Source organism: Mya arenaria, chromosome 1 (assembly GCF_026914265.1).
Source record: "Mya arenaria isolate MELC-2E11 chromosome 1, ASM2691426v1".
Lineage (NCBI taxonomy): Eukaryota > Metazoa > Mollusca > Bivalvia > Myida > Myidae > Mya > Mya arenaria.
Genome location: NC_069122.1, coordinates 55,138,779 through 55,152,038, shown reverse-complemented (window position 1 = coordinate 55,152,038; position 13,260 = coordinate 55,138,779). Strand labels below are relative to the sequence as shown.

General features: G+C 34.9%; 1 protein-coding gene across 1 annotated transcript in view; it reads right to left on the bottom strand.

The window, feature by feature from the left end:
• LOC128228823 (uncharacterized) overlaps positions 1-12,767 on the bottom strand; it is a 43,915-nt gene extending 31,148 nt beyond the window's left edge. The window contains exon 1 of the mRNA XM_052940329.1: positions 12,480-12,767. Within this exon, the coding sequence (XP_052796289.1) occupies positions 12,480-12,528 (49 nt within the window). The 5' untranslated portion in view covers positions 12,529-12,767. The remainder of the gene's footprint in view (positions 1-12,479) is intronic.
• Positions 12,768-13,260: the final 493 nt, after the last annotated feature.

Below are 13,260 nucleotides of genomic sequence, written 5' to 3'. Positions count from 1 at the left end.
TCATATATGATTATTTTTAATCTATATTTTTTTAGTTACCTTGTTCTGTTATTAATTTCCATACTGACTTGGTCAATTATGGCTACTTTGTCTAATTATATTTTAACTTCTAACATAAATGTTTCATTGTACTTTTGAGTGTTCTGTTAAATATAGTGCACAATTACCCTATATGACAGTATAAATTCAATGAAACCATGGTCATTAAATTCCATACATATTGGAGCACATGGTAAGCCTCTAGAAATGTCACTTCTGAAACCTAGATTCTTGATCTGTTCGCCACATTGTTTTGTTAATTTTTTGTTTATAAAAACAAATGATTGTTTAATGTCAAGGAAACCTTTTTAAAGTTAAAATGTAGATGATCATAGGTAACTGTCAAATATTATTTACCATTTAGTAACTGTCTAAAGGCAAAATTTCCATTCATTTTTATATATGATTTGGGCCCCTAGGGTCATGGTCACTGTAACTAAAAATAGAAAAATGCTTGGTACTGAATAACTTCAGTTTTAATACATTTAAAACTGAATCTCACAATAAAGTTCTTGTTGCATTGCAGCATTTCTTGTTAACTTTTTAATTTGACTCTTTTTTTTGCTTTCGACAGGCACATATTACACCATTATTGTATTCATTTTTAAGACAAAGCCTCATTTAATTGAGCGTGCTGTCCAAAGACAGCCATTGTTGACATTATTATAAGACACATTATGTTATGGTTTATATGAACAATAGCTGTTTCTGTGTATGTTTTAGAAGAAACTTCTATTTCTTATCATATTGATGGACATAGATATACATACATGTACGGGATTATTGACATCAGATTCTTAGGATTAAATTTACTTATGTTCTGTTCATGTTCAAAATAGATACAGTTATGGTAAATGCATAGTCTTGTTTGTTTATAACATAGACAACCATGTCTTTTGGTTGTCCTGGTCTCCTGTCCTGTTATGTGAATTGGCTTTTATGGACATCTTCGATATTGTAGGTCCAATTCTAGTGTCTAGCTGGAAACGTATTTAGCCTAGGGAGACCTTAGTTTGGGTTATCATGTTGGATATGTGTAAATGTTGGCATGTCGGGAAATGACAATTTTAGGCTATGACAATTTAAAAATGTAGACGTTGCTGGGCAAGGCTCCTCACTCAAGTGACTGTCGCATTATATTCGTGAAAAAGTGCCTTGGGCTTTTGGTTTGTTATGAATTTAGCGAGTCTGGCAAATATCTGCATTATAAAATTCATCGACATACAGGTGACAGAGAAAAAGGTCAATTTTCAATGATTTCAAAAGATTTATTAACTAAAAGGGGATCATCATAAATGAATACAGAGAACAAGGTTAATTGATTTGACAGAGGAATTGATGCAGAGCTTCAAAAATTAAGGAGACAATTTCAGAAAAAATGCACATAAATGATTTTTGTTTATTTGTGTTGTTTGATAACTGCTGTGTGTCGATTTTTATTTAATTTTATTTTACCCCCCAAATCACACTTTACACAATACATGGTTTCTACACTTTAGGTTTGTTATACTGTATTATAGTATCTATTGAATACAGTAAAATTTCTGGTCATTGTATTGCAAAATTTGTGCTAATAATTTGCAATTTCAGAAATTCTCATTTTTATTTAATTTTTCAAACATTTTCCCCGAAATTCACATTTCACAAAATTACATGGTTTCTTTACTTTTGATATATTAAACTGTAATATTTATGAAATACAGTAATTCTGGTCATTCTATTGCAATATTTGAAAAAGTTATTGGCAAATTCCAGAAATTCTCAATTCCATTTAATTTTTCATACATTTTACCCCGAAAATCATATTAAAAAAAAAAACTGTTTCTATATTTTTTATATATAATAATGTTAAATGTTATATATTAGCTGCAGTAGTTCTGGGGTTTTTATTGCAAAATAAGGCAGAGTTATTGGCAAAATCCATAAATTGTCTTTTCATTTAATTTTTCCAACATTTTACCCCAAAAATCATTTTTTTGCGCCATGTAACTGTTCTATTATTTATTTATTTATTAAAGTCATCCACATATATTCAAATCAGTTAAAACATAGTATGTACAAAACAGGATATGTATGCGGCCATTCTATTATAGAATTACAAGAGACTATAAAACTTTTACATAACATTTCACAGTGTGCAAACTGCTTCAAACAACCCATATGAATACATTATATATCATTGTATACTTAGACACAATAATACACTAAAAAGTAGGTTGAGTCATTTAATCGTGACACTAGGTGTCTAAAAGAAGTCTTTAAAGCGAGAAGAACATAAAATGTAACAGCTGCATCTTTGGTGCTTTAAATAAGCTCTGGTAAGAAATATTGTAATAAACCATGTATCACCTCTAACTAGGTTAGGAGCGAACTGATTAACTGACTCATCCTACCATTATATAAAAAGGTTGAAAATTATAAAATACAAAGACATGTTTCATTTTTAAAACATCTGATATTATTAAAATACTAATAAAGAGCTGAATAATAAGTACTCAGGCATCATAAATATGACTATCATGATAACTGTATACATATTCAGAACTGACTAGCTTACATATTTTTGCTATACAACATATTGTTTCTAACGGTTAAAATCTCATGACAGGTTTTGGCTAATGTTCTAGTTAAATCTGGATGGGTGAATATAAGTATGAACTTATCATCATCATTTAAACTATCATAGTTTGAAACTAACGTTTTACATTTATCAATGAGTAACTTTCTATGCTCATTGTATGTTGGACAATGTAGAATAACAAGTTTTTCAGACTCGACAACATCAGTACAGAAGGGGCATACCCTTTCCATTTCTGGAATATTCTGATAACGACCTGTTTCAATACTCAGGTGTGCAACCCCGCATCTAAACTTAGCTAGAGCAGATCTGTGTGGAAAAGAAAAACTCAATTTACAAAACAGTTCAGTTTCATATGAGTGCTTATACAATTTATATGTTCTAAGTTTTCTAAAATTTATATTCACATCATTCTTCCATAACTCAACATGTTTTTTAAACATTGCATCTGTCAGATCTGAAACAAGTTTACTATATGAAAATGGTAGCTGGAGATATGAATTCAGATTCAGAGACAACATTTTATCCTTTACAGCAAATGCCCAATTTCTACATCTATGATTTCCTTTTACTGTAGCCCAATCAAATACTTTCTTGTTAATTCTTGATACATCATATCTAAGACATCTATTCCAATGATTACAGACTGATTTCCATTGATCAACAATGATTGGTTTCCAACCCATATCTCCATAAACTGCAGCATTAGGGGTATATTTGCCTGTGCCTAGGAAAAACCTCATTGCTCTGTGATGTATTGCATTTATACATGAAAAAGACCTTGTTCCCCAAACAGCAGCCCCATATGTTATTATAGGCACTACACAGGAGTAATAGAGCTTTGAATACACGTCAAATGGAAAACCACCATTGTTTTTAAACTTAGCGATGAGAAGTCCCAAGGCACGACCAGCACTTTGGGCAACAATTTTAGCGGTTGTATTAAAGTCTATACGTTCTGTGAGTGTTACACCAAGATATACATATCTGTCTGAATATTCTATAGTGAATGTACCACATTTAAAAACATAGTCAGAACGTTTCACTGAATTTGGTCTAAAATGTACAGCATTGCTCTTCATAGTGTTAACATTCATATCGTTTGAATTGCACCAAGAATTTAAAGTTGATAACATGGCTTGCAAGTCATTTGCATTCTCTGCTATAAGAACAATGTCATCTGCATATAGTAGTATACACAATTTTTCATTGCCTATTTCTATACCTTTTCCCAAACTTTTAAGCATTAATGTCAAGTCATTTAAGTATAAACTGAAAAGTACTGTTGACAAAGAGCAGCCCTGTCGCAGGCCAGTATTTATGCTAAACCATTCTGTATAGTGGCCATTGATTCGGACACAGGATGAAATATCGTGATACAGGGATTTCACTGCTGAGAGCATTTTGGTTGTCATGCTAATATTTTCCAATTTTTTCCAAAGCAAATTTCTGTTGACCGAGTCGAACGCTTTACTAAAATCAATAAAAGCACAAAAGTAGATTGCTTATTTTTCTTTCTTGTGTCAACAAGATTTGTCAAACTCGAGATATGATCTATTGTACTTCGTTTCTTTCGGAAGCCGTTTTGCTCATCAGCAATTTGATCATTTTCATCAGCCCATTTTACAATACGTTCATTCAATATGCTGGTATACATTTTGTACATACTAGGAGCTAGTGTAATGCCTCTATAGGAGAGGGGGTCATTTGGATTTTTACAACTAGATTTAGGAATCGGGTTTATAATACTTCTGGACCAAAGCTTCGGTATTATTCCAGTATGAAAACATACTTTAAAAAGACTATGTAGAACTATAATAGCAGTTTCATTTTTCAGAGTTTCGGATGGTATACAGTCAACACCTGCTGCTTTACATCGCTTAGCATTCCCAACAGCTTTGACAATTTCATTAATACTTATACCAACATCAAAAAAAAAATCATATTCGTTTCATTCATGTGTACATCATGTTCAACGTTTAGTAACTTACTGAAATCTTTTTGCCATTTTATAAGTACAGTTTTAACATCATCAGATACACTTCCATCCTCAAGTACAACATGCATTGGTATTGAATTATTACGATCTGATACAATGCCAATTTTACCAATCTTTTTCCAGAACTCTTTTTGATCATCTCCTAAATCAGAAAGCAAATCACTCTGTGTTTTGTGCCAGTGTGTACGTTTGCATTTTTGAACCTTTTTATCAAATTGTTTCCTAATACTACAATAATCATGTTTTAACAAAGTTTTTGTAAATCTATTTTGGCATTGTATCCATTTCTTTTCTGCAGCATGAACAAGTTTAAACATATCACTCAATTCATCATTCCACCAAGGTTTAGGCTTTCTAAAAGAATTATTTTTACATACACCAGGTTGAACAGTTTTATATGACAATTTACTATACATTTCATTTTTAACAATATTACACCAACCATCATATGCTGTGTCAACATCTGACTGTAATCTCAAACCCTCCTCAAGAACACAGATTAAATTGTTAACCGAATGTAAAATGTCGTTATCACTAAGAAAAGAATCGGGAATACTTTTGAGGTCAAACTTTTCATAGCCTGGAGCAGTGTGTGAGGTACATTCAGACATTTGACATATATTCAAATCAATATTCCATGCAATAACAGAGTGATCTGGAATATTTCTAGCTAGTGTATTTTGAATACCTATAGTTTTCATTAAATCGGACACACTGACTACATTAAAATTGCTAAAATATGATAAATTGCAATGATTCAATATACAATAATCTACAACTGAACAACCTTTAGATGAGATTGAAGTAAAATCATTGTGTACAAAGTTGCGACCATTTAACATGCACATATTACAGTCAATAAGAAACTGTATAAAATGATCACCATATGTGTTAGACTTAAAATCGATTACATCACGTGTAATAAGATTATCAATTCCTGCAATATAATCTTCAGAATCCCCACAACGGCTATTAAAGTCACCGCAAATATATATCAGACCTGAATTTTGATATTGGTAGATAGAGTGTAGCAGATTGTCAAAAAACATATTGACATCTGAGTATCGTGAAGAATTTTCAGGTGGCAAATAGCAGACACATGGGTACAGTACAGAATCATCAAATCTATGTTTCATTTCTAGCCATAATATCCCATCATTACTGTCATCAACGACTTTGATATCAAAATAATTTAAAAGCTCATTTTTAATTAAAAATCCTACCCCTCCTGACCCTGATTTAGCATTTCTATGAATGTACTTTCTATTGTTACCAAACCAAGTAAAACCATCTAAAACAACTTTATCCGATCCAAGTAAATGTGTTTCAGCTAAACCTAGTACATCAAAGTTTAAATGCTTAATACAATTATGTCTAAGAATAAAATTATCAGATGATATGTTGCTTGTCCATCCCCGCACATTCCAAATCCCTGTCAAAAGCTAGCGGCGTCCTCTGTACCCTTGTTGATGCCCACTGTCCTACCTAAGCGTGTTGTATCTGTTATCTGAAACAAATCTGTCAATGCCATAGTTTTGGTAGTTATCGTAATTTCCACGTGAATCAAAAGACTGAGTGTTTTTATTATTAGTAAATCTTCCGGAAAAAGACTGACGATAGTCTTGTCTACCAGAAGATCTTGAACCTGAAAGAGAATCGCGTGTGTCTCTAGCACTATGACTGTTATATGTGTTGTTGCGGGCTGATATATTGTTCCTGCGAACCCCGTCCTTGTTGGCTCTGTTGTCGCCGGTCCCAGTTGATCTTTCAACTCTGTGATAGATACATCAAACCCAGCATCCTGTAGAGCAGTAACTTGTGTCTTCAAATTGCTATTTATTGCTCTCTGCTCAGCTGACTGGTCTTTATCCAAGTATACATTTCTGTATTGATCAGAGTTTTTCAGCAAGTTTTTAGCACCAAATAAAGCAGAGATTTCTTCGTAAGACTGAAATGAGGCTATCACTAGACCGGGTCGATTTGGGGAGTTTGACTGTTTCCTATTTGTGTCCACAACTTGTATTCTATCAAGTTTTAAAACATTACGTATCAGGGTGTTGACTTTAGAGTTAAGGTTTTCTCCCTCATGAAATCCGAGCCCGCGAATCACTATATTGAGATTTCTATCCGCTTTTTCTGATGTCATGCCGGATAGTCGTAGCATTTTTTTCATCAAGGTCAAGAATGTCCCGGTTTACCTCATCTTTGAAAGACTTCTATGATTTAAGTATATTAAATATGTTGCCTGATATGACATAAATTCATCAAAATAATTTTTGTGCAGTTTTCTCCAAATGTTCAAAAATCTCCATTTGTATACATTGAATAGATAACAGAGGTGTTGTAGCACTGCTTCAACACCTCTGAGAATGAGTATAGTATAGTGCACGCCACCACAATGTATATAGACTATAACAGAGGCTCAAATTTACAGATAGAGAATAGTGCATGCCACCACAATGTATATAGACAATAACAGAGGAATTGATGAAAAGTTTCAAAATCTCTGGTTGATACATTGCATAGAGAACAGAGGTGTTGAAGCACTGCTTCAACACCTCTGAGAATGAATAGAGTATAGCGCACGCTACCACAATGTATATAGACTATAACAGAGAAGTTGAAGTAAATCTTCAAAATCTCTGGCTGTATACATTGCATAGAGAACAGAGGTGTTGAAGCACTGCTTCAACATCTCTAAGAATGAATAGAGTATAGTGCACGCTTCCACAATGTATATAGACTATAACAGAGAAGTTGAAGTAAATCTTCAAAATCTCTGGCTGTATACATTGCATAGAGAACAGAGGTGTTGAAGCACTGCTTCAACATCTCTAAGAATGAATAGAGTATAGTGCACGCTTCCACAATGTATATAGACTATAACAGAGAAGTTGAAGTAAATCTTCAAAATCTCTGGCTGTATACATTGCATAGAGAACAGAGGTGTTGAAGCACTGCTTCAACATCTCTTAGAATGAATAGAGTATAGTGCACGCTTCCACAATGTATATAGACTATAACAGAGGAGTTGAAGTAAATCTTCAAAATCTCTGGCTGTATACATTGCATAGAGAACAGGGGTGTTGAAGCACTGCTTCAACACCTCTGAGAATGGATAGAGTATAGTGCACGCTTCCACAATGTATATAGACTATAACAGAGGAGTTAAAGTAAATCTTCAAAATCTCTGGCTGTATACATTGTATAGAGAACAGGGGTGTTGAAGCACTGCTTCAACACCTCTGAGAATGAATACCGTGCACAGTATATACTGGTATAGAATATAACACCAGTGTATGTACTGTCGCGGTATATCGTGCATATCCATATAGTGTATAGAGTCGATCCACTGCGTTGACATCTAAGATCTCAATCTCAACTTGGACTAAGCATTCTAGATTTAATATTTTTTCTAGATTCAAATAATTCACTGTTCTAATATCAATCTGGCGATGGCTGGAATTTTCTGTGACATATTTTCAGTTGAAATACTTTACATTACAGTGTAGGTTTTTTGTAAATTCTCTTCCAGAACTTAGATGGCTGCCAATCATGTAGTGAATACAAAAATGATAGCTGTAGTTTATATTTGATTGCAAATGCCTATATTCATTTTGTGAGTTATTTTTCAAGTCACCTTGTCTTGTCGTTTCCATGGCATGAGATATGACAATGTATTTTAAAAGAGAATTTTTTTAACCAAGATTTCCTAAGGAAAAGTGGAAAACCTTGTAAATAGATTTGGATATTCCATTGGGCAGGCAGGTGGCTGTGACCATTGGTGTTTGTGTCCAGGCTTTAACTTAGCCATGCATAGGGTATTTTGAAAAATAACTTATAAAAAAGGTTTAAAAAACTGGAAAACTGGTTTTAAGTTCTCTCATTTATGAAATAGTTTAAAGAAATACATTTGCTTGATCTCAAATAGCATTTGTTTGATATCAAAACTAATATTTGTATAGAATTATCTTTTAGTGTTATCATTCTTTCACTGGATGTTATCCTTTTACTATTTACAATATCATTGTTTAGTTAATAAGTTAATAAAATGTGAGCAAAAGTGAGTTAAATGACTATATATATTTGTTCGCTCTTCGCCCGCTCCTCTTTTTTGTAAAATGCAAAACAAATATTTTTATTATTATTTCGCTCGCTCGGCCCATTATTTTTTGGAAAAAATCCGATGAACAAGTTATCAATTTAGTGTGGCCTAAGCTCCTGATTATTATATTCAATGTTAAACGATGAAGATTGTAAATCATGATGAATATAGTCTTTAAGATGTGCATGTGGTTTGTAAACTGTTTAGTTGTTTACTTAAATGTCATTAGAACATATTTGTTTTCTAAGAAACCCACCAGTTAATATAATGTACGCAATATTTGGCCAGCCATAATGATGGTTATCACAATATCCATTTATAAAAATGTTTACTTTCAAAAACATTCAACTCAAAATATGAACAATATTACCATTTTGACGGTCTTATTAGGCTAACAGTATTTTTGCGGTGTCTTCCATCTAATGGTGACTTTTTACGATCAGTATTCACGAAACATGACACATTACGGTCTGCTAACGCTATTAAACAGTGACTTTTTATGATCTTTTACTGTGTCTTTTCTCTAACAGTGACTTTGTATCGTCTGTTTACATGATCAGTGACTTTTTATGATCTTTTACGGTGTGTTTTTCGCTATCAGTGACTTTTTATCGTATGTTAACGCTATCAGGGACTTTTATCGGTCTGTTTACGTTAACAATGACGTTTATTGACCTTAGGCTATCAGGCACTTACCACAGTCTGTGTACACTAGAATTGACCATTAACGGTCTGCCTTCGCTATCAGTGACATACTGCTATACGGTCTATATACGCTAAATCGGACCATTCAAGGTCTGCCTACGCTATCAGTGACTTACTTCTATATGCTCTGTGTACGCTTGAAGTGTCCATTCACGGTCGGTCTTCAATATCAGTGACTTATTACTATACAGCCTGTGTACGCTAGAAGTGACCATCAACGGTCTGCTTTCGCTATCACTGACTAACCACAGTCTGTGTATGCTAGAAGTGTCCGTTAACGGCCTACCTTCGCTATCAGTGACCTACTTCAATAGAATTTGCGTACGCTAGAAGTGACCATTAACGGTCTGCCTTCGCTATCAGTGACTTACTACTATACGGTATGTGTACGCTAGAAGTGACCATTAACGGTCTGCCTTCGCTATAAGTGACTTACTACTATACGGTATGTGTACGCTAGAAGTGACCATTAACGGTCTGCCTTCGCTATCAGTGACTTACTACTATACGGTATGTGTACGCTAGAAGTGACCATTAACGGTCTGCCTTCGCTATCAGTGACTTACTACTATACGGTATGTGTACGCTATAAGTGACCATTAACGGTCTGCCTTCGCTATCAGTGACTTACTACTATACGGTCTGTGTACGCTAGAAGTTACCATTAACGGTCTGCCTTCGCTATCAGTGACTTACTACTATACGGTATGTGTACGCTAGAAGTGATCATTAACGGTCTGCCTTCGCTATCAGTGACTTACTGCTATACGGTATGTGTACGCCAGAAGTGACCATTAACGGTCTGCCTTCGCTATCAGTGACTTACTGCTATACGGTATGTGTACGCTAGAAGTGACCATTAACGGTCTGCCTTCGCTATCAGTGACTTACTACTATACGGTATGTGTACGCTAGAAGTGACCATTAACGGTCTGCCTTCGCTATAAGTGACTGAACACTTTACGGTATGTGTACGCTAGAATTGACCATTAATGTCTGCCTTCGCTATAAGTGACTTACTACTATACGGTATGTGTACGCTAGAAGTGACCATTAACGGTCTGCCTTCGCTATCAGTGACTTACTACTATACGGTATGTGTACGCTAGAAGTGACTATTAACGGTCTGCCTTCGCTATCAGTGACTTACTACTATACGATATGCGTACGCTAGAAGTGACCATTAACGCTCGGCTTCGCTATCAGTGACTTACTACTATACGGTCTTAGTACACTAGAAATGACCATTAACGATCGGCCTTCGTTTTTAGTGACTTACTACTATATGGTCATTGTACGCTAGAAGTGACCATTAACGGTCTGCCTTCGCTATAAGTGACTTACTACTATACGGTCTGAGTACGCTAGAAGTGACCATTAACGGTCTGCCTTCGCTATAAGTGACTTACTACTATACGGTATGTGTACGCTAGAAGTGACCATTAACGGTCTGCCTTCGCTATAAGTGACTTACTACTATACGGTATGTGTACGCTAGAAGTGACCATTAACGGTCTGCCTTCGCTATAAGTGACTTACTACTATACGGTATGCGTACGCTAGAAGTGACCATTAACGCTCGGCTTCGCTATCAGTGACTTACTACTATACGGTATGCGTACGCTAGAAGTGACCATTAACGGTCTGCCTTCGCTATAAGTGACTTACTACTATACGGTATGCGTACGCTAGAAGTGACCATTAACGGTCTGCCTTCGCTATCAGTGACTTACTACTATACGGTATGTGTACGCTAGAAGTGACTATTAACGGTCTGCCTTCGCTATCAGTGACTTACTACTATACGGTATGTGTACGCTAGAAGTGACCATTAACGGTCTGCCTTCGCTATCAGTGACTTACTACTATACGGTATGCGTACGCTAGAAGTGACTATTAACGGTCTGCCTTCGCTATAAGTGACTTACTACTATACGATATGCGTACGCTAGAAGTGACCATTAACGCTCGGCTTCGCTATCAGTGACTTACTACTATACGGTCTTAGTACACTAGGAATGACCATTAACGGTCGGCCTTCGTTTTTAGTGACTTACTACTATATGGTCATTGTACGCTAGAAGTGACCATTAACGGTCTGCCATTTCTATCAGTGACTTACTATACGGTATGCGTACGCTAGAAGTGGACATTAACGGTCTGCCATCGCTATAACTGACTTACTACTATATGGTCTGTGTACGCTAGAAGTGACTATTAACGGTCTGCCATTTCTACCAGTGACTTACTATACGGTATGCGTACGCTAGAAGTGGATATTAACTGTCTGCCATCGCTATCAGTGACCTGATTCAGATTGAATTTATAAATACAACCGCATTGTATTCATTTCAATCCTCGGCGATATTTTAACCTGATAGCTTTGTATTCCCCTCCGAACAAGCGTCAACAGGTATCAAATTTAAACATAAAGACTATACATGTAGTTGCATTTAATTACCAGTGTCACGCAGATAGTCCAGGGGCATAGCTAGGCCTAATTAACGTGTAGGCCCGATGGTTCTATGTGAGTTTTGGGACATTTTTATGTGCATTTCAAACACTTAATTTTATTTGCAATTATTTCAATAAAATCAAGCAATACATCCTACAATACATGTAGTTTAAATAAAAACAAAACTTTGGTTAAAATAAAACAAACGTTTGAGTAGTTCAAAGTGTTTGGGTAGCTTTTTGTTTTAATGCATTTTTGCTTATTATTTTTTTGCAAAAAAAAGCTGTAGGTCCAGACCTACAAGGCCTGTATGAAGCTACGCCACTGGATACCAATTTACTTTTATTAATTCTGTATCGAGGCTTTTTATCACATTTATGACTTAAACTTATTTAGCAATATCGCCCACTATTTTCTGAAAAAAAACCCCAATACTTTGTTATTGAGATAAGCACTCAACAAAAACCGCCGGACCTGGGGTGGGTGGGCGTGGTTTCAATTGACTGGTGCATAAATAAATATAATCATCAACTAATGTTTATACATAATACAATAACATATTTTAGCATTGTAATAATAATCTTATTCGTGTACTTACGGTAAATGTTGAATATCCATATGAACCATAACTGCATGAAGTATTTCATTTTGAATTCACTGTGTAGATGTGTTTAAACTTCTGCAGGCCTGAATGTATAAACTTAAGACAGCTCTAACAGAAGCGTACGTGTTTTTGTCCCGGTTCGCAAACAGAAAATACGCGATTTTCAGAAAATCCAAGATAACATCTGATACGTCGTGCTGTATGCGTGAAGCCAGTAAGTTAAATTGATTGCCAGTGAAGTATAATATTGCAAGCATAGTTAAGATTGCTAAGAGTTAAGTCATAAAGTTTGACTGCTACATAAAAATAATACGCGATCTACTTGCAGCGGACTTAAACGTACCTCTTTTTGCGTATGTAAACCGTCCAAATACATCCGAGTTTATTTTTGATAAAAATGGCCGAGGTGTTCCGAATGGAAAACCGAATTTTCAACAGCTATGTTCCGAAAGCATACATGTGCTGTCATTTTGTCTTAAATGTTTTATGTTGCTTGAATAAAGAAGTATAATAACGAATTATTTGTCATTTATGAAACAATAAAATTAACAAATATTTTTGTATACGAAAGATCACTCAAACCAAACGTATCGTATTGGTAATTTAAACGTGTTATCGACATTGCAATATTCACGACTTAGTATTTCACTTCATCTATAATTTGCGAACGCTGTCATTTTCTGAAAATTGTTTATCCGAAATATCGCTATTCCGAAATAAATATTTGGGTCCCTACGATTTCGGATTAACTGTGTTCCACTGTAAATCACTATTT